Below are 24,058 nucleotides of genomic sequence, written 5' to 3'. Positions count from 1 at the left end.
ATGCAGGGTGGATTCCCAGACACTTGAAGTAACTCAGCACATTATTGACGGCGGCGTAGGGCTTAAGATATAAGTTAAACTATTGCTATTATGGCATTAATCAGAGATCGAGGGCAGAGGAACTAAATAATATGCTGATCCTGCAACAAACTTTCAGTCCTATGGTTAGGGTTGCCAGCTCATTATATTGATGGCCTAGACGGTACAAAAATAAGCAGTCACCTAAAGCCGTATTTACCTGTGCATACTTAGAACAGCAAATAGAAATAGAAATCACTTTTACTTGTGTTCCAGTGCTGCCTCAATGATCCATGACTGATAATTAAAGAGAACAAAGACAGAAAAGGCACATAACAAATGAATACATACTTTTTTATTAATAACTCTATTTAGTGTCAAGAGGAGGTCTTTGCAGGCTCTTTAAACAACACACAACAGGCATTTTTCTTTTGGCAACCTTACTTTATATTCCTTTTCATGAAATGCACTATCCAATTATTACAGGACTTCATCTACATCTAAATCTGCACATTCATCAAACTCCAGCTCTGGTCCAGGCAGCACAACAAGTTTTGGTCCCAGAGCAGGAGTGGGCAAAAAGCCTGGATTCATGGCTCTGCCAATGCCGCAGGTTAACAAACGGTTCTCTAAGCCTACATACTCAGTGCTTTAAAATGTATACAACTCCAGAACATCCACAGCACCAAATTCTCACGAGTTGGGAGTGCCGAGATGTAATGGTACTTGTATATAATGTTGTTATCAGATAAATTATTCTTCTAATAGAAATTGTCAAAAGTGAAAAACAATTTGTGTACGGAAAAAAACCTTTGAAAATGTATGAATGTTTTTTCTGTTATTGGTTAATTTAATTATTTGTTGAACTGTGGCATTCTAAACTTCCTGGAGTTTTATTCACAACTGTGTGTGACAGAACTGTTTTAAATGTAAGGAATAGGCAGAGTGGGGGCCCAGGGGGTGCTGGAACCAGAAAAAAACTAAGCCTTGGTAACCAGTTTACAAAGGCATGTAAATATGTAAATGGTCTTTAACGACCTGTCAAAAATACGGGCGTGCTGGAGATAAGACTCCAGACACTACCCAGCATAGCCCACAGCTGCAGCATCCCGGGCTGAGACACACGACGGGGAGGAGGGGGGCTGAAGCCCTTGTAGTTCTATGGGCCTGGGCAGAAGTGTGCCTGGGAATGCGCGACCCCCTTTGTATCACTCCACTGGGGGTCGCGCCCCACAGTTTGAAGACCCCTGCCATAGGTTATTTAAGCGTAAAACAAGCCTTAAAATCTGGACTGTAGGCATTGTGTAAAAACCACAAAAACATGAAATGGATAAGGGATTGCTGACTAATATTATCACAGGGGCAAAAGGGCAAGGTAAAACACCAAGTGCCATGCTGTGGGAAGGCTGCCAGGAAGTGTAGTTTGCACAATCTAAAACACGTTAGATAAAATCTGTGTTCAGCGTTGGGAATCCATTATAAGATAAGGTTCAACCCCTTTAGTGCTCTTAAGCTCTACATAGCGGCGGACCGTGTCCATTTTCTGAATCATAGTGATTCTTATCGTTTTTCTATAGTCCTAGAATAGAGATTTTAGCAGGGGCCCTTGAATTATTATCAATTTTGTTTGTGGTGAAAAATACTTTTGGTAAACCAAGTTCTGTAAGTGATTTTTTTATATAAGTAAGCCAAGGGATGGAATCCAAGTGATCCAATTTGACACAATCTGCTAAAACTTGGCGTAAGAAATTGGTGCAAGGCAAATACCATATCTTCAACCACAATAAGACAGGTGCAATTTTTATTGTATTATCTATATAGGAAAGACCAGCTTCTGTGTAAGTTATAGAACTGGCCACACTCTTCGGGACCACTAACAATATGCCAAGAAATTTATTTTCAATTACCTGCAGGTGCCCTGGGTTAATATAGCCCAAAACACCAGCTTCATACGTTCCCAAAGAGAGGCCTGTGGCATTATATAGTGAAATTAGTTCTTTAATAGGTTTTTTGGTCAGGTTTTCAAGCACATTTAAAAAACAGCATCTATAGCCCCTGGAGATATCCATGTGATAAAAGCTTATCCCACTTAAAATGTGAGTCCATCATAATTCCAAGATAATTAAAATGTGGGACCTTAGTAATAGGGGTCTCGCAAATAGTAAATCTGCACGAATAGGTATTCTGTGGCCCACAGGTCACTATATACAATTTTTGGTAATTTACCTTTAATTTCAAATCCCCCATAAATTCATTAAAACAGTCAAGTAGTTGCTGTAACCCATTTGCTATATGAGAGACAAGCACCGCGTCATCCGTGTAGAGAAGAACAGGCAAATGTATCATACCTATTTAGGCAAAAGTCTAGTTGTAACCAATAAAGTAGTCCAAGCCAAGGCAGGTTCAGCAAGATAACTGGTTAGAAACCACATTTTTTTAAAAATCTTAAGTAAACTGTGCTCACCTAAAAACAAATCAAACACAAGCAGATGATGGATGGAGCACTGAAACGTTTCAGACACTCACCCCCAGGTCACAGAGGTTTGAATCCATCATCGTTCTTCAGCTCACTTCGCCACCCCAGTTCAGACCCAGCCATATGCAAATCAGTCTTGAGCCTGTTCCTCATGGGAACAATCCAGCCCCAATATGCCAATCCAGGTCTTCCCTAGCCAACAAACAAGAACACTGGGACAGGGTTCGGGGTAACACCCCTCATCAGCCAGGCTAGCTTGAATCCAATGGCAAAGTGAGCAAGGGACCCACGTGTGGTCATACCCTGCCAACTTAGGGCGAACACAGCAAACAAAAGGAGATGATGGACGGAGCGCTGAAACTTTTCAGACACTCACCCCCAGTCACAGATCTGGGTTGAATCCATCATCGTCCTAGGATGCTTGTTTTCTGGTCCAGGGAGGATAGGGCCTGGTAGTTCGGGCTGGACTGGTTCCATGGGGAACGAGGTTAAGGCTGATTTGCATATGTCTAGGTCCAAACTGGAATGGCGAGCAAAATAACAATGGTTAAAACCCAGATCTGTGACTGGGGTGAATGTTTGACAATGTTCAACATTCCGCCCATTATCTTTTTGTGTTGTATTTTCACACTAAGAGGGAAGGGTATGGCCAGACGTGGGTCCCATGCTTGGTACACCACTGGTATCAAGCTAGTCTGGCTGATGAGGGGTGATGCCCTGAAACTGGTACAAGGAAAATTGTTTTCCGGTCCAGGGAGGAACTGGCTTGGCAGTTCGGGCTGGACTGTTCCCATGGGGGAACAGGGTCAAGGCTGATTTGCATATGGTTGGGTTCAAAATGGAATGGCGTGGCAAGCAAAATAACAATGGATTAAACTCAGATCTGTGACTGGGGGTGAATGTTTGACAATGTTCAACATTCCATCCATCATCTTTTTGTGTTGAAGCAAAAAAAACAATGGTGCCATCAGAGAATCTAAAAATGTCCTTAATATCACAGAATTTACCCTAAAATGGGATGTGCCAAAAGGGATTACTGTGACATCAATAAATAATACAACAAAGGCAAAAATGATAGCAAATGGGTAATGAACACAAAGAAATATCAGCAGGAGACATGTGTTGCAATGTATCTTTTTTCAAACTCAAGCTTCCTTATACATGTAGGAAACTGGAATTTTTGTTGCAGTTGCCCCCCAACTTTTTGCCCTCTTTAGAGATGCTGGTTTTCGACTAAGTGTACTGAGGCCTGGTAACCAAATCTCCGTGCCGGTGCTCTTTTCACTAAAACAAGATAACTGTTCAATATTCCCCAATTGGCAAGACCTTTAGCACCTCTGTGAGTTCCTAGTAAATGGTACCCCTGGGACTGAGGGCATGGGTACTAAAGAGAGTCCCTAAGTGATGCAGCACGTACTGTGGCACCCACCACCAAACTCATGCAGATTGCCATTGCAGGCTGTGTGAAATGGTGCAAATAAATGTGAAAACACAACATAGCACAGACCCTATTGTGCCATGCCCAGAGGATCTGCATTCAATATATGTAAGTCACCCCTACAGCAGGCCTTATAGCCCTAAGGCAGGGTGTATTGTATTACATGTGACAACATATCTGCATGAGCAACTATGACCTTGTCCTGCCTAGTTCCACTGCTAGATAGTGCAAGTGAACAGGGAAGCCATCTTAAGTATACTCGATTTATTATGACATGCACCCAGAGAGCACCTAAGAGGTGCTCCCTGAAACCTTACTAGTCTTCTAGTGTGCTGGCTGACTGGATCCATCCAGCCTGCCACCACTGATGTGTTTCTGACCTCCTGCAGGTGACAGGCCACATTCTCAGGAGGTCAGGAACCATGCCTGCTCTGGTAGGAGGTGTTTACAATTGAAGACGTAAACCTTCTTCCAGAGTTGGGAAAAAAGTGGTTGGAGGGAAAGTGAACTTGCAAACACTCACATTTTGGCATGAGCAAATCTGCACATGCATATTTGCTCATGCTGAAATTCACTTCACAAATATTTTCTAGGAGTACTATTTCTTGTCCTGCTTCTGTAAATTCCTGGGACTTCACGAAAGCCGTGTAGCTGAACTTAATGCAAGGACATATACAATGGGTGCACTTTAGAGACTTAATTTAATAATTGGGCCCCTAATTTGGTCTGGCGTTGACCATGACCTTTTGCCTTTATTAAAATTCTCTCTCTTTCTCTGTATCGGCTGGCTTCACTGTTAGTGATAGCATTCTGCTCTTTCACAAGGAGCATATCGGCACACAACGTAGTATAGTTCAGTGCCAGTAACAACTGTGTGCTTTTTGAGACCAAAACAATTTTTGCTTTTGCCAATGTTTATTTTAATGGTGAGGGTCCGTCAGCTCCCACACCAATAAGGTTTTACAAACGCCATGCCAAAACAATTAACACATTGACAAAACTAAAAAGCTGGCCACCAATTTCAGACCTACTGGCTTTGCCAAAGCATGTTTATTTTTGTTTCCCATAATCTTATTGAAACTGGTTGCACTGATTTTCCATTATGAATATGTTTGGGAAATATTAGCATGCATCAACGCGTTACTAAAAGATGCAGCAAAGAAATGGTACCTGAAATTTTGCAGTAGTTTAGCTAAATGTTGTTTTCCCTGCAATCAGAGCTTACAACATTTACTTAGAGCGCGCACACTAATAATAAAGGCTTTCAATTAATGAACCATAAATACAAGTTTGAACAGCATAAACATATGGACAAAAATATTACCTTAACTGCAGACAGTGCCCTTCCCTGATTCATAATGTGGTACTGCATACTGGCAGCCAAAGGGTTTGTGCTGCAGAGGGTTGGGCATACTTGTCCCAAGGACAAAATACACATGAAAACGTATTGCCCTTGACTCCAAACAATATGTCCTGGGCGTCGGGCTATAGGAATTCCACATCCCTGGAGGGGTGTTGCACCTCCAGGCTAGACACACCTCTATGGTGGGCTGCCTGAAGTGAATATGAAAATTAGATTTCACCATCTTGGTTGTGGTGGAATTAGGAAATCTGGACCAGGGTTATGTCCACTACCCACAGGAAGTGGTCATATAGGGGGTGTAGTGACCCCAAGGGAAGTATCCCATTGGCTACTACCCTTCACTCCCTTTTACACCCCTAAATTCAGTATTTTGGTGGCCCCTTACACCAGGAACACAAATTCCCCTGACAAAAGAAGTGAGAACTGAGGACTACCTGTGGACTTTGGCGCCAAACCCTGTCTGCCTGCTCCAGTACCGACAGCCCTATTCAAGCTGCAGCTGTGCATACTCCAAAAGCCTCAGAGGGGCACCAGCACTTTGCCAAGACATCAGCATCTCCCTTGAAGTGGAGGAGCCACGTCCCAGCAGCTTGCAAACAAAAACCACAACATCCAGTTCACAGAACTACTGACCACCGGGTACACCAATGCAGCAGTTGACCAGGAGGTGGTCACCTTGCTCCCAGACGTCAGATCCATCTCCCCACAGAGATTTGAGATGCCAGGATCCCCTTGAGTCGCCCTGCACCAATACCCGGGGTACCCGACTCCTTGCAGCAACCAAAGCTTGTAAGTCCAATACAGACTCCAACACCGCAAAGACTGACCAGCCAATGAGGGATGTCAGTATTGCAGAGGCCAGCACCGAGAGTGGGCCAGCTGTCCTGTTTTGTCCCCCTCTGCAGGCCCAAACAAGAACCGTGAGTACCTAAGATGCACAGGAATAGCGGACCAAAACCATCTTCACCAAAGCTCCCCCGCCTGGGTCCACGAACGACTGTGCCTCCTGCTCCGAAGACCCTCACAAACTGAGTCCCCCTGTTGGAAGCTCCAGACTTGTCCCAAGTTCCCCTCTGCAGCCTGTTTCTAGGTGGACACCCTCTTTGCCTATGGTGTAGTGCAAGGCTACCAACCCGTCAAGCACCTCTGCACCCGGACACTCCAGGGCAGATCAGCCCGAACTGCTGGTGGATATTGTGACCTTGACCCCCTGGCACCTTAGCCCCTTCAGTGCCACGCCCTTTCCCCCTCCTGTGCCGGGCGTTGCATTAGTGGGTGGGGTTCATGACGAGATAGTCTCGTCATGGGCACAGCGCGACCGTGCTCCATGACGAGACTGTCTCGTCATGGGCACAGAAGAGGTTAAGTCATAACGCCGCCCCCCCACCCCCGAAATACGATTACAAATACCTGTATGCAGCATGTTTCTTTCTCAATAGGAAAGCATTACCGCGCAAAAACACATTTATGTGACATATTTACTTACCTGTAAAAATGTATATCTTGATTGATAAAGTACTTAACCAATTGCGAAGTTCTTGGTGTTAAAAAAATATTTATAAAAATACCTGTTATTTTCTAAATTGGTTGTGAATTTTTTCTTGAATGTTTCTCATTTACTGACTGTGTTCTCAACAAATGATTAACACTACCCTTCAATAAGCCTAAACTGCTCGCCCACTGTACCTCAAAAGAGAGCATTTGGGATTAATTTAAGCCCTGTAAGCCAATAAGAGTCGTCTGGACTTTCTACATAGTGTACCTCCTTTTGGGACACTGCATATAAAGCCAGCTTTCTACAATATATTATTAACAAAGAAAAAAATTATATTACAGGAAAAGGGGTGGAGGCCTTCTTGGTTTGGGATTTTCAGAACACAAACACTGATGGGACAACCATCTAGGGCAGGCATAGATATAAGGTTGCATCTGCCTAATCTAATGTTATCAAATTTTGGCATGTGAAGGAAGAACTATCTTACGTTTGACGCTCCTCGTACCTTGGTACCGTGCCTTCCATCTCCTGTATTTAGTGCTCCGCATGGCCTGTGAAGAGTCTGACTATGGAGCTACTGATGCCGGAAACATGGAGAGAATAAAACCTTCCACTTTGAGCATGACCATAGACGCGATGTCTTTGCCTCACACAGCACAAGGCCAATGGTAAGCCCTACTCTAAATCCTGCTCTGAGCTGCAAAAGGAGTCCAGAAGCTATGTACTCCAGCATCACGTTCTGGATATTGGAGACACACCCTATTAGTTTTACAGCGGCGTCTGCATCAATTCCATCATTAACGTATAACTTGTACCTATACTATGCCAAGGACTGACACTATTTTCATTTATCCAATACAAAGAAATCATCCTGTTAAGTACTTTCTATTCCGTATCCATCAATCAATCAATCGGAGGTTTGTTGAGCGCGGCTACTCATCCGAAAGGGTCTCAAGGCGCTGGAGGGTGTGGGGGGGGGCAGCTCCAGGATGTTCTATTGGTACTTAACCTATATCCAGTTTATTTAGTTTCTCTCCAGCTTAGAATGGCATGTGGCTAAAGACTGGGAGAGTGTGTGTGTTTTCGCTTTTCTGGGTTCACCATACCCGCCAAAGTTCATGCATATGTACAAAGGAGCTGGGCAAACACTTTCATAGATACATTTGTGAAATCAATGGAGGGGCTGGTTATTCCACCATGTGTAGCATGTGATGAAGTAATCCGAGCAAAGCCCACTCATTCTCAGAGGATTTTAAGAGGCAAAGACAGTACAAGGCAAAGTGAAAAAGGCTATTCAGAGCCATAAGCTGCCTGGCCTAAGAAGGGATCGAGGTTACAACAGAATTCTACACACATCTGGACAATATTTACAATGTCCATGGTACTTTTCATTATTTTTACTGACCTGCGCAATAGTTTTCAAGGTCTCTGGTCTCTGCTGCACCTGCTTGCACCTCATCAACCTTGGAGTCCTGGTGAACTTTGGTAGATGGCTCTTCCTTTATTCTTACGAACTCCGCTGCATCATGGTAACTTCCAAAAGATGTCTCCCCAGCGTTTATCTTCTTCCTTTCCTCTTGGTTATCTCTGACAGGTGTCTCCTCCTCCAATTTGATGCTCATCCTCTTCTCTGAGTCCTGTTGCTCGCCCTTTTCTGCAATTGCCCCTCTGTCCTTTGAACCCAGTTGTCCTTTGACTGAAGCCTCCTCTTCTTTAATTCTCTCCACCTGCACTGGCCACTCCAAGGTTCCAAAAGACCCTTCTTCCTGTTCTTTAACCATCCTTGGGTCCTGGTGTTCTCGAACAGGCTGCTGCTCCTCTCTTTTCACCCTCCCTCTTTTCTTGTGTTCCTGGCAGTTTGGGGCAGATGAACTCGGTTCTCTTTTCGTCTTCCTCCTCGTTATTGAAACCTGGTGGCATTTAACAGGCTGCTTCTGCTGTATCTCATTTTCCTCATTCGAACCATTGGGGTTTCTGCAAGCAGAGTCATTGTCCTGCACAATTCTCTCTATTCCCTTTGCATATTGGAGCACTGGAACAGAGTGTTGTTCTTCTTTTACCCTTACTATAACTCCAGGTCTCACAGACACACACCCTGGAGAGAGAAAACAAAAGACACACAAGACTGTTAGAAATGTCTATTTAAAATGCTACCCACAATACATTGAGTGAAGCGTGGTATATCACATAGAGCACATTCCGTGTTATCATAAAAGATAATGTTGCTCATGAAGTTACCAACCAAATTCCTTCAATCTTAGCACTAATTGATGCAAAAATACCTGGAACTTCCACAAATAAATCTGTGCACATCCTGCACTGGGGACCTACATGTAGCTCAGTCAATTCTGCTCACTCACGACCTACTGCACCCATGTCTATTCCAAGGCAAAAAACACAAAGCGCGTTATGAAGATAATATTGTATTAATTTGCTGTTTTGTGAGTTCAGCACATATTGATGCCAAAGTCACTGCAAACACTATGCAAAAGACAATGGCTTCTCAAGAAAGAAAACTCCTGCTGAAAACGATATTCACCAACAAATAATGATTTTGACCCTTCTAACTCAAACAGTAGAATAGTGTGTGTTGAAAGTGTGCACATTTTATTATTTTGTTGGGGCATTTATAGAGTGCAGACCTAACCCCGGAGCTCTATATGATAATAGCAAGGATAAATATCCCAAATGTGGAGGACTTGTAAGTACGTGTACCCATACGTGGACCATTCTAAACAAAAAGGTTACTTGTAGAAATAGTTTTTCAGCTTGAAGAAATTTCTGGATTCAGTGCTGTGCATTATTCCGCCATCTAGTGGTTGGATCCAGAATCATCATCTTGTTAGTCCTCTTTTCCCGTCTCTCTTTTTTTAGGTTTCGCCTGGCGTTAGCAGCGTTCATGCGCTGCCCTCGCCATGCGAGGGCCTTTTGGAATCAATACGGATTCCAAGCTAGATGTGCACGCGGACGGAAGGAAGATGTGCACACATAGGACTGGATGCTTCACTGGCGGCGTGACACTGTGGGGACTTTTTTTTTTGGCTCAGCAAACTGTGTTTTTAAATATTTTATGCTTTTAATAAGCAGCGTGGCATGCTGCGCTGCTTACTAAAAGCATCAAATATTGGAGAAAAAGAGTCTGCAATCTCTGTGCTCATTGGAGCGAGTGTTTGCATGCTTGTTCTTTTACATATATTCAGCTTGCGCGCCTTTCCCGACGCGCTCCACATCAGCGTCCTGCCTTTCGCGACTCGTTCTCTCATCTGCACGAAGTTTCCGCGTTTCTTGGGAATTAAGTACTGTTTGTGAATGTTAAGGTCTGTACATTTCCTAAAAGTATGTATAAGTATGCTTTCACTGGTGTTTGCTGGCTCAAATGTGTCTCCTTCGAAATAAACAATGTTTGTGTCTGGTTTCCTGTGATCGATTACACGCCCTCTCACTCTTTGGGCTGTTCTCTTTCTTTCCTGCATGACTTCTCATTTAATTTTCATTCACGACCTCTTTCTCTCTCGTTCTGCATCTCTTTCATCAACACACTCTCTCTTCCCCTTGCTTCATTGATTCCTGTCTACGTTTCTTAAATTCGATCTCCCCGGCTCCGCTCTCCTCAAATCTACCTCTCTCAATGTCCCTCTCTTTCACAATGTCTCTCCTCCCTCCCTTACATGTCTCACCTCTCATCTCGTTTTCAAGTGCGTGCTCTCTCTTTCCATCTTGCTGCTTTATAACCCCATTTCGTTTCTTTCTGTCTCCCAACCTTCTTCGCTCCCTTTTCTTTTTCCTCGCTTCTCCTCGCTCCTACACTATCAGCCTCTCTCACCTCCTGTCTCTCTCTCCTAAATCTCTCCATCACCCCCTCTCGCTCTCTATTCTATTTTTGCTTTTTTAATCTCGGCTCTGTCTTCTACTGCTATCACTTGCTTTTTTCTCTCCATCCTTCTCTCTCTCTCTCTCGCCAGCCTCTCACTCTTACCCTCTCTCCCTTTCTCTTTTTCGCATTCATACTCTTTAACTCTTTATCGTTTTCTTGTTATCTTTTTCTCGCTCTTTTCTTCCTTGTACATCTTCTCTCCCGTCACACCGTCTTTCTCTCTGGCTCCATCCCCCTCTTAATCTCTCTCCCTCTCTCTATTCCTCTATGGCTTTAGCTATCTTTTCTCCCTGTGGTTCCTCACTTAACACCACCTCTCTCTCTCCTCTTATTTGTCCTATTCAGCCTCTCTCTCCCTCTGTCTCCCTCGGATATCCTGTCTCTCACTCTCCTCTCACCTCCTCACTCTTCCTTCTATATTCCTGTGTCTGCCATTTCTCTCTCACTCTCACTTTCTCGTGCAGCCCGTCTCTCTCTGTCTCCAGCGCTCTCTGCAGCCTGTCTCTCCCTCTCTTTACCTCCTCTCTCCCCCCCCTCGCGTTCCCCATCCGACCCACCCAGCCCAGCAGTCGCCTCAGCAGGTCCCACAGGTTGTTTTCCTCGTGGTCGCAACCATTCTGCACAACGCCTGCTCCCCTCACAAAGATTTAAATTTAGTGGATGAATTACCATACACTGGTTGCCTGGTAAATAAACGCAAGCCGGGCTAAGAATATGCCAGCTTTTTGTATTCTCATTAATAAAAATGCCACTCTGACACAGCGGCATGACTTTGGCTCACTGCAGCTTCTCTAAAAGCCTTCTGAGAATCCCACCCGACTCCACATTTTTAATTACAGATGATCAGGAAAGCTTGAACAGTGCGGCTCTGCTAATCTGTCTCACTAAAAGCAACGCGCAAAATATCGGCGCCCGCGATGTTCCACTTTTAATAATAAACCGGCCGTCTTCTGCTTTCGGGGACCAACGATCTATGCTGAAAGCGTAAATAATAACAGCCTGGATGCCTGCTGCTTCTTGGGGTGTGAGCTCTATGCTGAAAGCGTAAATATTAATAACACCCCAGAAGCATGCTGCTTTTTGAGACCGGAGTTCTACGCAGAAAGAATAAATAATAATAACGACCCAACTGTCGCGTGAGCTCTACGCTAACAGCGTAAATAACTAGCATTAAAAATGCAATAGGTCTCGCCTTTCATTAATTTAAAGCCATTTACTTAGCTATACATTACCATTAGCAAAGCAAATGGCTTTAACATAATCAAAGGCGATTCCTATTGCATTTTCAATGCTTGTTTTTTACTGGGAGCCGTATGTGGGAATTTGATGCTATGTCCGTTGTCCCATGACATCAGACGTGTGCCCCAGAAGCCCCTGTGAGTGGTCGCCATCTTCAGATTCATTTTTCCCTTTTGGCGACTTTCCTTGGTCGTTTTTGGCTTCCTTTGTATCTGAAGGTATAGCATTATTTACCCCTATTTGTTTAACCTCATTTTCTGGGGTAGTGGAGGGATACATAAAAATCTTCAAGCTACAAAACTACTCCTACTGGTAAGTAACCATTTTGTTGTGAAGCATGAATCTTTTTCTGGATTCACATGCTGTGCATGGATTTTGTAGCGGTATCTCTGGTCACTCTTGGAGGCAGGATTAAAATGAGGTTGAGCCTGCAAACAGATGCTTCAGTACTCTCTGTCCCACTTGTGATTCCTTGTTCACTTTGATGTCCACACAAAAGTGTCTTGTGAAGGTGTGGGCTTATGACCATGTGGCTGCCATACATACGTTGCTTACTGGTTTGTCTGCTAGGAATGCCAAGGTGGCTCTTGTTCCTTGTGGAATGCACTCTCGACCTTGCCTCTAAGCACACACCTGCTTTTTGGTAGCATAACTGAATTGTTTGCACTATCGATCTTGCGATGGTGCCCTTCATTACTGGTGATCCTTTGTTCGAGTCTGAGAGAGATATGAAGAACTGGCGCACCCTTCTGATCTCCCTCATCTTTTCTAGGTAGTACATTACTGCCATGCGTACGTCCAGTGTATAAAGAGCTCTCTCAGCTTGTCTTTTTGGTTGTCTGAAAAAGCCTGGAAGCTGGATTGTTTGGTTAACGTGGGACTGTGATATAACTTTGGGGAGGAAGCGTGGGTTGGTCATCATGACTAACCTTTCTTTGTGTATTTGCAGGTAAAGGATCTTGAGTGGTTAGGGCCTGTAGTTCCCTCACCCTGTGCAGTGATGTAATTGTGATTAGGAAGGCCAGGAACCACAGTTGTACCTTGTGTACTGGTTGATAGGGTAGCTAACTCTGTTGATATCAGGTTGAAGTTCCACATTATTGTTGGAGTTGATCTGGGTAGAGCTTTTGCTCCTTCTAGAAATCTTTTAATCACTGATGTTGTGAAGAGGCTTCTTCTTTGGTATCCTCCTGTGTAGGCTACCATTGCCGCCAAGTGTCCTTTTAGCGAAGCATATGTTAGACCGTTATCTAGTAGATGCATAAGGTATCTGATAACTGTGGTGTCCACTTTCTTGTTCTTGGCCTTCTAGCCTCTTTTAGGATGTTCATGGATTGTTTTGGAAGGTTGAAGTGTCAAAACTCTCTGCCCTCAGGAGCCAGGCTGCTAGGCTCAGGTTGCTTGCCTCCAGGTGGTGGATTTGTCTTCCCTGCATGAAGAGTAGGTTGTGATTTTCTGGTAGCTTTTTTATATTTCCTTGTGCCATCTCCACCAGGTCCGAGAACCACATTTGTCTTGCCCAATGTGGGTCAATTAGGATCAGTATAATTCAAGACTGTTTGCACTTGGTTATTACTACAGGAATGATGAGAATCGGTGATAAGGTGTACACAAATATTCCTGACCTTCTATCGACAGGCCATTTCCCTGGGTGGCGTTGTGCGTGTCTGGACGCAAAGTCTTGGCATTTTGTGTGTCCTGGTGTTTTGCGAACAGCTTGATCTGTGGGGTGTCCCACTGTCTGAAGTGCAGTTGGAACCCTTATTCGCTGAAGTTCTCATCCGTGTTATGCGGATGCCTACCTGCTTAGTCTGTCTGCTTCTCCCTGATCTATTCCTGGCGGATGCATAGTTATAAAAGTTTTTCCTCTCTGAAGATTATTCCTCTGTGAATGATGCACATGCGACTTTGTTCCTCCTTGCTTGTTCAGATGGAACATCGTGGTTGTGTTGTACCCCAGGATTTGCACTGTTTCCTTTCATCTGTGTCTGAAAGGCCTTCAGGGCCAAGAAAGCCATTTTTAGTTCCAGAACATTTATATGTTGGATTGCTTCTCCAACTTTCCATAGCCCACTGATCTTTAGCTTCCCCATGTGCGCTCCCCAGCCCATGTGGGACGTGTCTGTGATGATCTGGACAGTTGTAGTTGGTTGTGTGAAAGGTCTATCCACTGTTGTATAAGTTCTGCTATGCCATCTCTTCTTGCACTCTCTGCGTTGAAACCACTAGATCATCTCGACTCCTGTTACCTGTGACAATTGGTTTTTAATCTGTGTTTGGAGACGTCTCCTGTAGTCTTCCGTGTGGTAACAGGAATGCACAAGGCCATCATGTCCATCATTTTCCCCACAGTCCTCACAAGCGGTCTCATCTTTGCCATAGCGGCGAGTGGCTCTGTGACTGCCTGCATCCTCCTGAGTGTGGGAAAGGCTCACACCTCCACTGTGTTGTTGCTTGCTCCTATAAAAATGTTTTCTCTTTCCAGCTTTGTTGAAAACTTTACTAGGTTGATTGTGAATCCCAGTCTCTGAAGGGTGTCTAGGACCGTTCTGGTGTGCCTCTTGCATTGAGAAAAGGCGCTTGCTTTAACTAGCCAGTCATCTAGATAAGGATATATGTGAATACCCTTCCTCCTTAGGCAGGCCGTCACTGGAGCTCTGCACTTTGTGAATACCCTAGGTGCTGACTGGATTCCGAAAATGCAGTGCTCTGAATTGGTAGTGGTTGTTTTGGTGGAAGACAAACCATAGGTACCTTTTGTGCTTGCTGTTGATGGGGATGTGTAGGTACGCTTTTTTAGGTCTGTGGTTGCCATGTAGTCCTTTTACAGCAGCAGCAGGATGTTCTCTTGATCTGGCACTTCGCGTTGCAGGCAGCATCTCGCATCTTTAAAATGTGATCTTTGCTTTGGTCTGACCCCTCGTGGTATCTTTATAAGTTCGATGTGGCACCCGTGTTGGATGATGTTGAGGATCTTTTTGTCTGATGTGACCCTCCTTCTCTCCTGAAGAAATACCTCTATTCGGCCCCTCACTGGTCAGTTGGTTAGCGGAGTCACTTAGTTGAGGAGCTGGCTCCTCTGCAGGGCTGCCCTCTTCCTCTCCCTCTGCCCCAAAAGGGCTGGCACTGGGCTGCTTAGGGTTGCCAATGTTGTGTTGATGGCTGTTGCTGCCCTGCGTGGTAATAGGGGGCCTGTGGCACTGTGTTCTGAAAGTTTCCCCTTCAAGTTGGTCTCCTCATGGGGGTTGTTCCTTGCCATTGGTGGTCTCAAAACTGCAACTCTCCCACTGCCTTAGCCAGGTCATTGTCTTTTTTTAAAGTTGTTGAAGCAAGCTATCCACCAGGTGTTCTCCAGTGAAGGGGGTATTGGTTATGCTTGCCTGCACCTCATTCTTGAACCCTGACACCTGTAACCAGGCATGCCTCCTCAGGGTTGTGCCTGTGACCAGCTGCCTGCTGACTGTCTGTGCGGGGTCAAGGGTAGACTTCAAGCACATGTTGGCAATGCTCTTCTTCTCTTCCACTAGTGCATCTGTCTGCCTTTGCGCTGGGAGATATTTTATCAGCTCTCCCATTTCTTCCCAGTGTTGGTGGGCGTACTGATTTAGGTAGGCGTTGTTGGAGTTTGTGATCTTCCACTGTGTTGCAGCGCTTCTCTCCATTTTACACCCCACCATTTCCATGATCTTACTCGCCTCCTCCGTGGGTGGGTCGGTGGAGGTTGGAATGTTGGCTCTTTTTTGCTGAGGCCACAATTATGGAATCGGTCATAGCATTTCCAAGGATGTATAGTGGGTCTTGGGAGAAGTGCTTATATTTCTTTTTGCCCCTCTGGGCTACAGCCTTACAGGCCTCAGGCTCTCTGAAAGCCGCTCTTCCCTGATCCAAAATGCTGTTGAACATTTGAAGGTACTGGTTTGTGCTTTCTCCTTGAAACTCTTGTATACTAGCAAAGCAAGTCTGTGCCTTCTCTTGTTCGAGCTGGACTCCATACCTGTCTGCCATCTTTTTAACCACTGAGTTATACATGGCGATGTCGTCTGTAGGTGATGGCCTCAAGTGGTAGGAGGTGGCTCCCTCTTCTGGTGAGTTTGAGTAGAGGTCTTGCCATGGGTTGTCGATGCTTTTTAATGTCTGAGAATCTCTGATCATCGTCGAGCTTATGGTCTTCAAAGAACATTTCTTGTTCTTGCTTTTTTGGCTATGGTTTGGTCAGTAGCTGTAGTTTGACCTCCTCTATCTCTTCTCGGCTCGGTTCCCCAAAGCCTTCAAAGGGATTTGAAATTCCCGAAGGGATGACTCAAAATCTTTCTTCGTCTGCAGAATGGCCACCATTCCAGCTTTGAGTCACTTATTTCTTTCAACCTTAAGTACCTACTCATTGGCATCAATTGCAGTTGGTGGTCTTTTCTTTGGAGCCTGGGCTTCGACGTCTATTGGTTCTTTCACCCTCTCTTTCTTGTCTTTCGACACCAAGCGCTTCACCTGGAGATGTCCTCCACTAGTAGCTGTAAAACTGGATCCGTGGGGCTCAACGCGTTTTGACTTTCCTGCGATCGACTACTTTTCGGGGCTGACTCGGTCTGATGTTTTATAATCCACCCCCCTCCTGTTATTTTGCTTGTTTACCTGAGGGTGTATTTGGAGTTCTCCCTCCTTATGTCTCTTCGACAGAACCTGTGACTTTGGGTCAAAGACTTCTCTCTCATCATCTGAATCTTCGGCTAGTGTCACTTCTGTACTTACGTTGTCCTTTTCCTTGCTTGACAGTCCGAGCTCTCTTAACGACGAGCCCTCCTTCTTCTGTGTCTGCATGGTGGCGTAGTGTGCCTGTCTCAGCTTGGCTTGCAGCCGCCTGCTCGATGGTCTCTCAGCAAGCAGAGGTTGCAGACCTGGTGGCTGCCCTTCTGGGCAAACTTATAGTGACTCTTGAGACAGAATTTAAAGGGTGTGTTCTCCATTCCCCTCGACTGATTCTGTCCCCTGCTGGTGCATTCTTCGACCGCGTGGTCGCCCTCCCACGTGATGCATCTACATTTTGGTGATCTTCAGTGATTTTCGGTATTTCTCTCCACAGATGTCCTTAGTGATTAGATTAGTTGACCTCAGTCCTCTTCTTTGTTGGTGTCCATGGAGGTTTGGCTAACGAGCCCAGACACAAGAACAATAAAAAAAGAAGCAGAAGATGGTGACCACACACAAGGGCTTCCAGGGTGCACAGACATAGCACCAAATGGCCACAGACAACGCCCTCCCAATAAATAAATGCGAGAAGTAAAAAATGAACTAGCAGGAAGATTCTGGACCCAACAACTAAATGGTGGATAATGCACAGCATGTGAACACAGAAAAGGATTAATGCGGCAAAACAATTCTTTCCATTAACAAAGAGCCCTGAAGAACAATAGTGTACATTACACATGTATAATATGTTAGCTATGAGGCACAGTACGATTCTGGCTACAAGACCTCAAAAAGAGAAGGACACATTTCGGGACTACTTTATCGAATTAAAACACTTGTTTTAAAAAATATTTTTCAATCGTTATCAATGCGCCAGAGTGAACACATGTATGTGCAATCATTTCCATTAGGTTAATGCAGAGTGCACTACGATAAACATATTGTAAAATATATCCATTAATAAAAAGATATTCCAGTTATGTGCAGATTTCTAAGGTGAGGCATTAGTCCAACAACATTTCAAAAGATCTGTTAACATAGTCCATCCAATAAGTAGTACAAATGGGAAGTTCTATCTCACCATACAACTTTAAAGTGGGGGGAGGGGGTACAAGGGTGGGGGATAAAAGGGAAGTTCCCATCATGTACTGGTGCTTACCACATCACAGAGATTATATTTCTTTACCATTTAAGTAGCTTGTGGTTACATTTCCCAGTGCTAAAGAAACATTGAGCGTCCTGATATTCTGGTGTTACAGTGCCCAACTTCCTATTTGAGAGTTCAATCTTGGGGGAGGGGAGAAAAAAGTGATTATACATAAGCGTCAAAGCAATACAAGGGGCACCCAGTGTTCACCACACAAACTACCCTTGATGATTGTGATCGGTCCATAGTCATAAATATAGATATCCTGAGGTATATTAGAAGAATCAGGCTATCGTCAGAATCAATTCTCTCTTGCATTTAGCCTACAAATTGACCTTTCATGTCCAGCCACTACTATAATTTCCCAAAGCAAATCTTCACTAGTAGGAGATACTGTCAACTTCCATTGTCTTAACATACACATCTTCACCCCAGCTAGAGATGTTAAAAACCACCTTTCCCAGTGTGATGTCACTTCCTCTGTCAGAAGTGTCATGTAGCATAGTCAGTGCAAGGGTGAAATTAACAGTATGTCCACTGGAGGACTGCATATTGGCATGTATATGAAACCAATATATAGATAATATAGGGCATGACCAGAATGTGTGTAATATGTTCTACCTTCTTTACCATATCAGCAACAATAGGAAACTGGACTCCGATTAGCTCTGCAATGTCTCTGTTGCGTCCAGTGCCATTTGTGTAGTATTTTAAAGAAGCTTCTTGGAGACCCTTACGATGATGCAATAAGATCCCAGACCACATCTCATCAGTAAACTGTTTGGGGAGTCTGTCTTGCCATGTTAGGTTGAGTGCTTCTGCAGTGGGGTAGATAAAAAGGACAAACCTGACACTGCCCCTTTATTTTGCTCCCACGCTGATGGACATTTCCAAAAGGGAGATTATGGTTGGTCAGACACTTTGCGCAGACAGTGATTCACTTGTGTCTCCAATATTATGAGAGGCTCCATGTGTAATCAATCTGCTTTCAATTCTAGAAATGTTTTAGGATAATTATTTATTATCATGTCTCTAACCTGCTTTATAGCTATCCTTGACTATCCCTCCCAGTAGAGGGAAGTTCTGTTAATCTCTAGTTTTACGTTACTCCATACTGGGGCTCCAAATTGTAGGCAAGTAGACACAGCAAGTGATTTGTTTTCTTCTCGTTTATGGTAGAGAGTAGGACTGGGTTGTCTGCTTGAGGTGGTTGCTTAGGTGTACTATATACTTCTAGTCTCTCTATGTTACAGCAACCAATTTGTCCTCAATGTTACCCATGTGAGAGTGTAACCATGTACGCGAAAGAGCAAACTGTTTCACTCTGTGTACCATTTAGAAAGAGTTCATATGTGGTAGGCGCAAACCCATGGACTAAAACAACAAGCATTTGTAATGCTTGCATTTGGAAGAGTTAGAGCTATTGGCGTTGTAAATGACAATGTATTTTACCCATTTGTTTTGGTTTGGAGTGGACGTATAAGCAAGCATTTGCAGTGCAATCTGTTTTGCATTTGTGAAACTTAGAGCTGTTGGTGCTGAATATGACAATGTTTTTTACTTTTGTTTTTTTGTATGCAGTGGGTGATGATGTTTGCATACCGATATTGGCATTCGTATAACCTTGCGGCAATGGAGAACAAGAAAATGGGAAATAGGTTATGAGGGAGGGGAGAGTAATATGCTGGCTGTAAAAAAAAAAAAAGTAACAACATCCTGGAAATAGTAAACACTCGTAGGGAATGCAAGAATAAGTAAAACATGCAACGTAAGCAGAACCAACATAGTTACCTTAACACTTTTACACTTATTATCATTCAGATATCATTGAGTGTTTTTGCTTGAAAAGTTAGGAACATGACTACAGGGCTGGAAGGGACCTGTTTCAATGTCCAATGGCTACATCCTTACAAAACATAAGCAGTATGGTTTAAAAGTCCACATCCCTGAACATAGAACCACAGTACACATTTTATAAGCTAAAATCAGGGAAACCTCTGATATGAATCACAAGCTGCTCCTCTGGTGACTTGGGGGCGCGCTGCTGACTCCCGTCGCGTGTCTTACCCGGTGTGCCCTGTGTGCCTTGATCTGCTGGCTCCTCTGTCCTCCGCCGCCGCCAACACCAACGCGGCCGCTGAGTGGGGACCAACTACAATTCCCAGCAGCCTGTGCGGCCGGAATCCCGCCGACAGCGTTTCCCGCGCCAGGAGGCGCTTAAAAATCAGGCACTTCCTCGGCAGAGCGGGCTGCTCCTCTGGTGACTTGGGGGCGCGCTGCTGACTCCCGTCGCGTGTCTTACCCGGTGTGCCCTGTATGCCTTGATCTGCTGGCTCCTCTGTCCTCCGCCGCCGCCAACACCAACGCGGCCGCTGAGTGGGGACCAACTACAATTCCCAGCAGCCTGTGCGGCCGGAATCCCGCCGACAGCGTTTCCCGCGCCAGGAGGCGCTTAAAAATCAGGCACTTCCTCGGCAGAGCGGGCTGCTCCTCTGGTGACTTGGGGGCGCGCTGCTGACTCCCGTCGCGTGTCTTACCCGGTGTGCCCTGTGTGCCTTGATCTGCTGGCTCCTCTGTCCTCCGCCGCCGCCAACACCAACGCGGCCGCTGAGTGGGGACCAACTACAATTCCCAGCAGCCTGTGCGGCCGGAATCCCGCCGACAGCGTTTCCCGCGCCAGGAGGCGCTTAAAAATCAGGCACTTCCTCCGCGTCGCGGGACGCGCGCGGGCGACGCCGGGCTAAGCCCGGGCCAAGGACGGGCCCGTCTTTGACCGTACAAGACCGGGCCGGGCTCACCCTCTAATATTTGTCATCGGACATCTGAACTGTAAGTGCCGCTAACGGCTTATGGCTGTGCTGTTGGTTACCGCTGACTGTTGAGTGATACTGAAGCACTACCCCTAACTTTCTAGGCACCATATTGTAACCTTTCCCGGACTAACGCCGCCCCAACCTACGTGACTAATCAAGATCGGCCACTTTTGTAGGCTTTGCATCTTAGTAATTGTGGGCTGCCCAGGGTTGCTGAGTGGTGGCCCACGATTATAAATTTTAAAACTCTGATATTTGTTTATTTTGTTTTTGAATGTCATTTCATATTAAGTGCTTTCTTCTTTTTAATCTAGTAATTCCTGTGTCCGGTAATCTTGTGTCGGTTATTCTATTTCTTTGTGCCTTTGTATTTTATTCATAACGCGCTATGCTTAAATCAGTCGGGAATCCCCGCCATGGTCTTTCTACACTAGATAACTATTTAGTTAAAGTGGTAGACAAAATAAATAAGGAACGTAGACTATCTTTGGGTTTAGGAAGTATACCTGACCCTACGATACAATCTACCACTGGAGATTTCTGCCCCTCTGCCCATTGATTCGTCGTTTCCCACTATTGATGATAGTTGCTCAGTGGTTTCTCCGGACAGTTTAATCAAGGAGGTCAACAATGAAAACGTACAATCACTGGTTATTTCTAATGCTGAGGATTCCCATAAGGAACCTGCTGTAAATAAGTCTCATCATGATCTTGACTCCGTCGCCCCGGGTATAGCGGCCCCTAAGCCTCATAGAGTGCTGAGGTCGGGGAGACACTTAAGTAGACCAATACAACCTAAGAAGGGGGGCCATAACAAGAAAAAGAATAGTGCCCCGTTACCAAGCGGGGGTCCCAACGAGTCAAACATCTTATTAAATGATGATAATCCCACCCATTCTACATTAGCTCCAGACCAGCTCGAGCTTCTTATAGGGATGATTGATGCTAAACTGGATAAAATAGTCCTTCCACTCCTCGACAAACTCGAGGTTGTTTCTAGGGAGGTTGTTAGATTAAGTGAGCTTGTACAATCTGCCCTGAAATCTACCAATAGCCAGCAACCAGCCACAGCTGTCGGTGCGATCCCTATGGTCGAGGGTCGGATCAGTAGGCATGTGCAGAGTTATTTAAACTCACACTCCTCAGGGGGTTCTATAACAGTTACTACAGCATCACCCGCTTGCACTAATGAGGACCCTCTGAACCCGCCAACCTCCCGGGCCCCGGGGAACCAGCTGAAGATTAGAAATAGGGGGATATCTAATAATAATCGTGGCCTACCTCAACCAAACCTCCCTCCGGACTGCTCACCGTATGTAGCTGTCCTGACCAATGTTACACCAATTAGGGAGGATGGGCCTCACCCTTATACTGAATCACATGAGTCCCTTAAAAATAAGACCGTGGCATGGCTAAATCGGGAGTGTGGCTTTCCAGTGGCTCTGGCGGACCAAGTCTTGGCTACCACCAGGGTCAACTGGATTGGCACATCCCCAAAGTACATCTCAGGGGATTGTATCATTGTTAACCTCAGTAATCCACACCTTGCTACTACTGCTCTGATTCGAGCCACCTCTCGCCCTTGCAATGAGCAGGGCATCTCACTCCGTCCATTGGGCTTTTTCTATAGACAATGCATTAGTCATCATTTTTGCAACAATGGGGGGGGGGGGGGGGGGGGGGGAGTAGGAGGGGGAGAAGTTGTGGACAGGTTTGTAAATAGCTTTCCTGTGAATACTGCTAATCGTTTTGAGTGCCTTAGTGGGCTAGATCAAAATGACTGACTGGAATACAAGATACACCCTGTGATTTTGGAGAGACTGGCGCCGTCCGATCAGGGACAAAATGATTGTACTTTAGGGATTCCTCCAAACATCCCTGGGATAAGTATAGATGGTTTGCCTTGGGACTTGCAGGATGATACAGTTGGTCAATCGGAATCTTCGACGGCGTTGGGCATGTTACCCCCAGTCACCGTGTTGGAACGGATTCCGATTGGTATAGAACAAATAGGCCACACCCCTGGGGACACGGATAACCCTTCTGGAGCAGCTGTAGATTGTACGCCTATGGGCAGGGAGGGTATCTTTCTTGGCCAGTCGGAGTCATCACCATATTCCTTAAATGTTGCTATTTCTCAGCAAGGTAGTAATTGTTTACTTAAGGGGCCTGGTGCACCTGGTTTTTCCAGATGTTATATTGCAAGTTGGAATATTGCGGGCATCAGGTCCAAATCAGATTGCCTAGGTTGGACCGAATTCTTAGCTCTCTTCGATATTATCTGTTTACAGGAAACTTGGTGTAGGGACTTTGAAGGATATAATGGTTTTGTCTCTTACCAGTTACCTGCCACTGACTCCGTATCAGGTAGAGCTAAGGGAGGCCTTTTGATCTTAATATCTGTTCAAACTCCTCTGCTGGTTAAAAAATAGGGGCTCATTCTCAGATCCTGTGGCTCTATAAAACCGGAGGCAGGAACATTCTTTTAATAAATTTTTATAATAATGTTTTTGATGATTCCAGGGTTCAGGTGGTTAGTGCACTATCAAGTGCGTTGGATGATATCCTTAAGGAATCCAACGTAATCTTCGATCTGTTCATGGCAGGAGATTTTAATGTTACTACCTGTCCACTCTCTAACGTCAAGGTTTGTGGGGTGGTGGATTGTTATGGAGACGGAATTTCCCACTTCCAACATAATCGTTATGGAGATGCCTTAAATAGTCTCCTTGATTCACATAATATGTTTATTATGGTGAATGAGAAAAATGGGCAGAAGAAGATATGCCCCACTTTCACAGGTCGGGGTGTGAATTCTGTTATTGATTTTATCTGCATTTCCTCGAGTCTCGAGGCCTGGACCATGGCACCTAAAGTCATAGACATCCAGCTTAGTGACCATAATTGTTTGTCAGTCGAGGCTATATTATGGGAAAACAATGGGAACCATATTGCAGGCAGTATCAATAACATAGAAGTTGTACGCCCTAATGGTTTTAGACTTAGATGGAGGGGGGACAAAGCCGAAATACTGTCCGACTCAATTATCAATAGTTGTCTGGCTGGTATCACAGGTATTTTAGAAGATAACCATGGTACTATTGGCTCTATTGAGCTTTTTACTGGTATTAATGCGGTCATTGACTCCAAGTTCACAAGTACATCTAAACTAAAGGAAGAACGGCAGCGGGGGTGGTTCAATACAGCTTGTACGCAGGCTTTAAAGGAATTAAAGTTAGCCTTATCAGCCTCGCCTAGAGATAAGGATTTGGTTGCAGATCTTAGAACTAGATATAAGGATACCCTTAAACGGAGGAAGCTGGAACTGAAACAGGAAGCATGGGATAATTTGTCCCTGGCCGCCGAATCTAATAATAGCACCCTATTTTGGAAAACAGTTAATTCCCCTTTTCTCAAAGATGACAAAATCCCCGAATTAACTTCTAATGTCATGAAGGAAGAGTGGGTTTCCCACTTCTCTAAAATCTTTGAGTCTGATACTGTATGTAGGG

At 44.9% G+C, this 24,058-nt stretch overlaps 1 protein-coding gene across 1 annotated transcript in view; it reads right to left on the bottom strand.

The window, feature by feature from the left end:
* The window catches only part of LOC146775739 (uncharacterized), a 395,171-nt gene that overhangs the window by 348,163 nt on the left and 22,950 nt on the right, over window positions 1–24,058 (bottom strand). The window contains exon 2 of the mRNA XM_085637049.1: window positions 8,196–8,885. Within this exon, the coding sequence (XP_085493175.1) occupies window positions 8,196–8,885 (690 nt within the window). The remainder of the gene's footprint in view (window positions 1–8,195; window positions 8,886–24,058) is intronic.

This window comes from Triturus cristatus, chromosome 12 (assembly GCF_964204655.1).
Source record: "Triturus cristatus chromosome 12, aTriCri1.1, whole genome shotgun sequence".
Taxonomy (NCBI): Eukaryota; Metazoa; Chordata; class Amphibia; order Caudata; family Salamandridae; genus Triturus; species Triturus cristatus.
The sequence above is the reverse complement of the archived record's forward strand: the minus strand, read 5'-3'. Positions and strand labels throughout refer to the sequence as shown.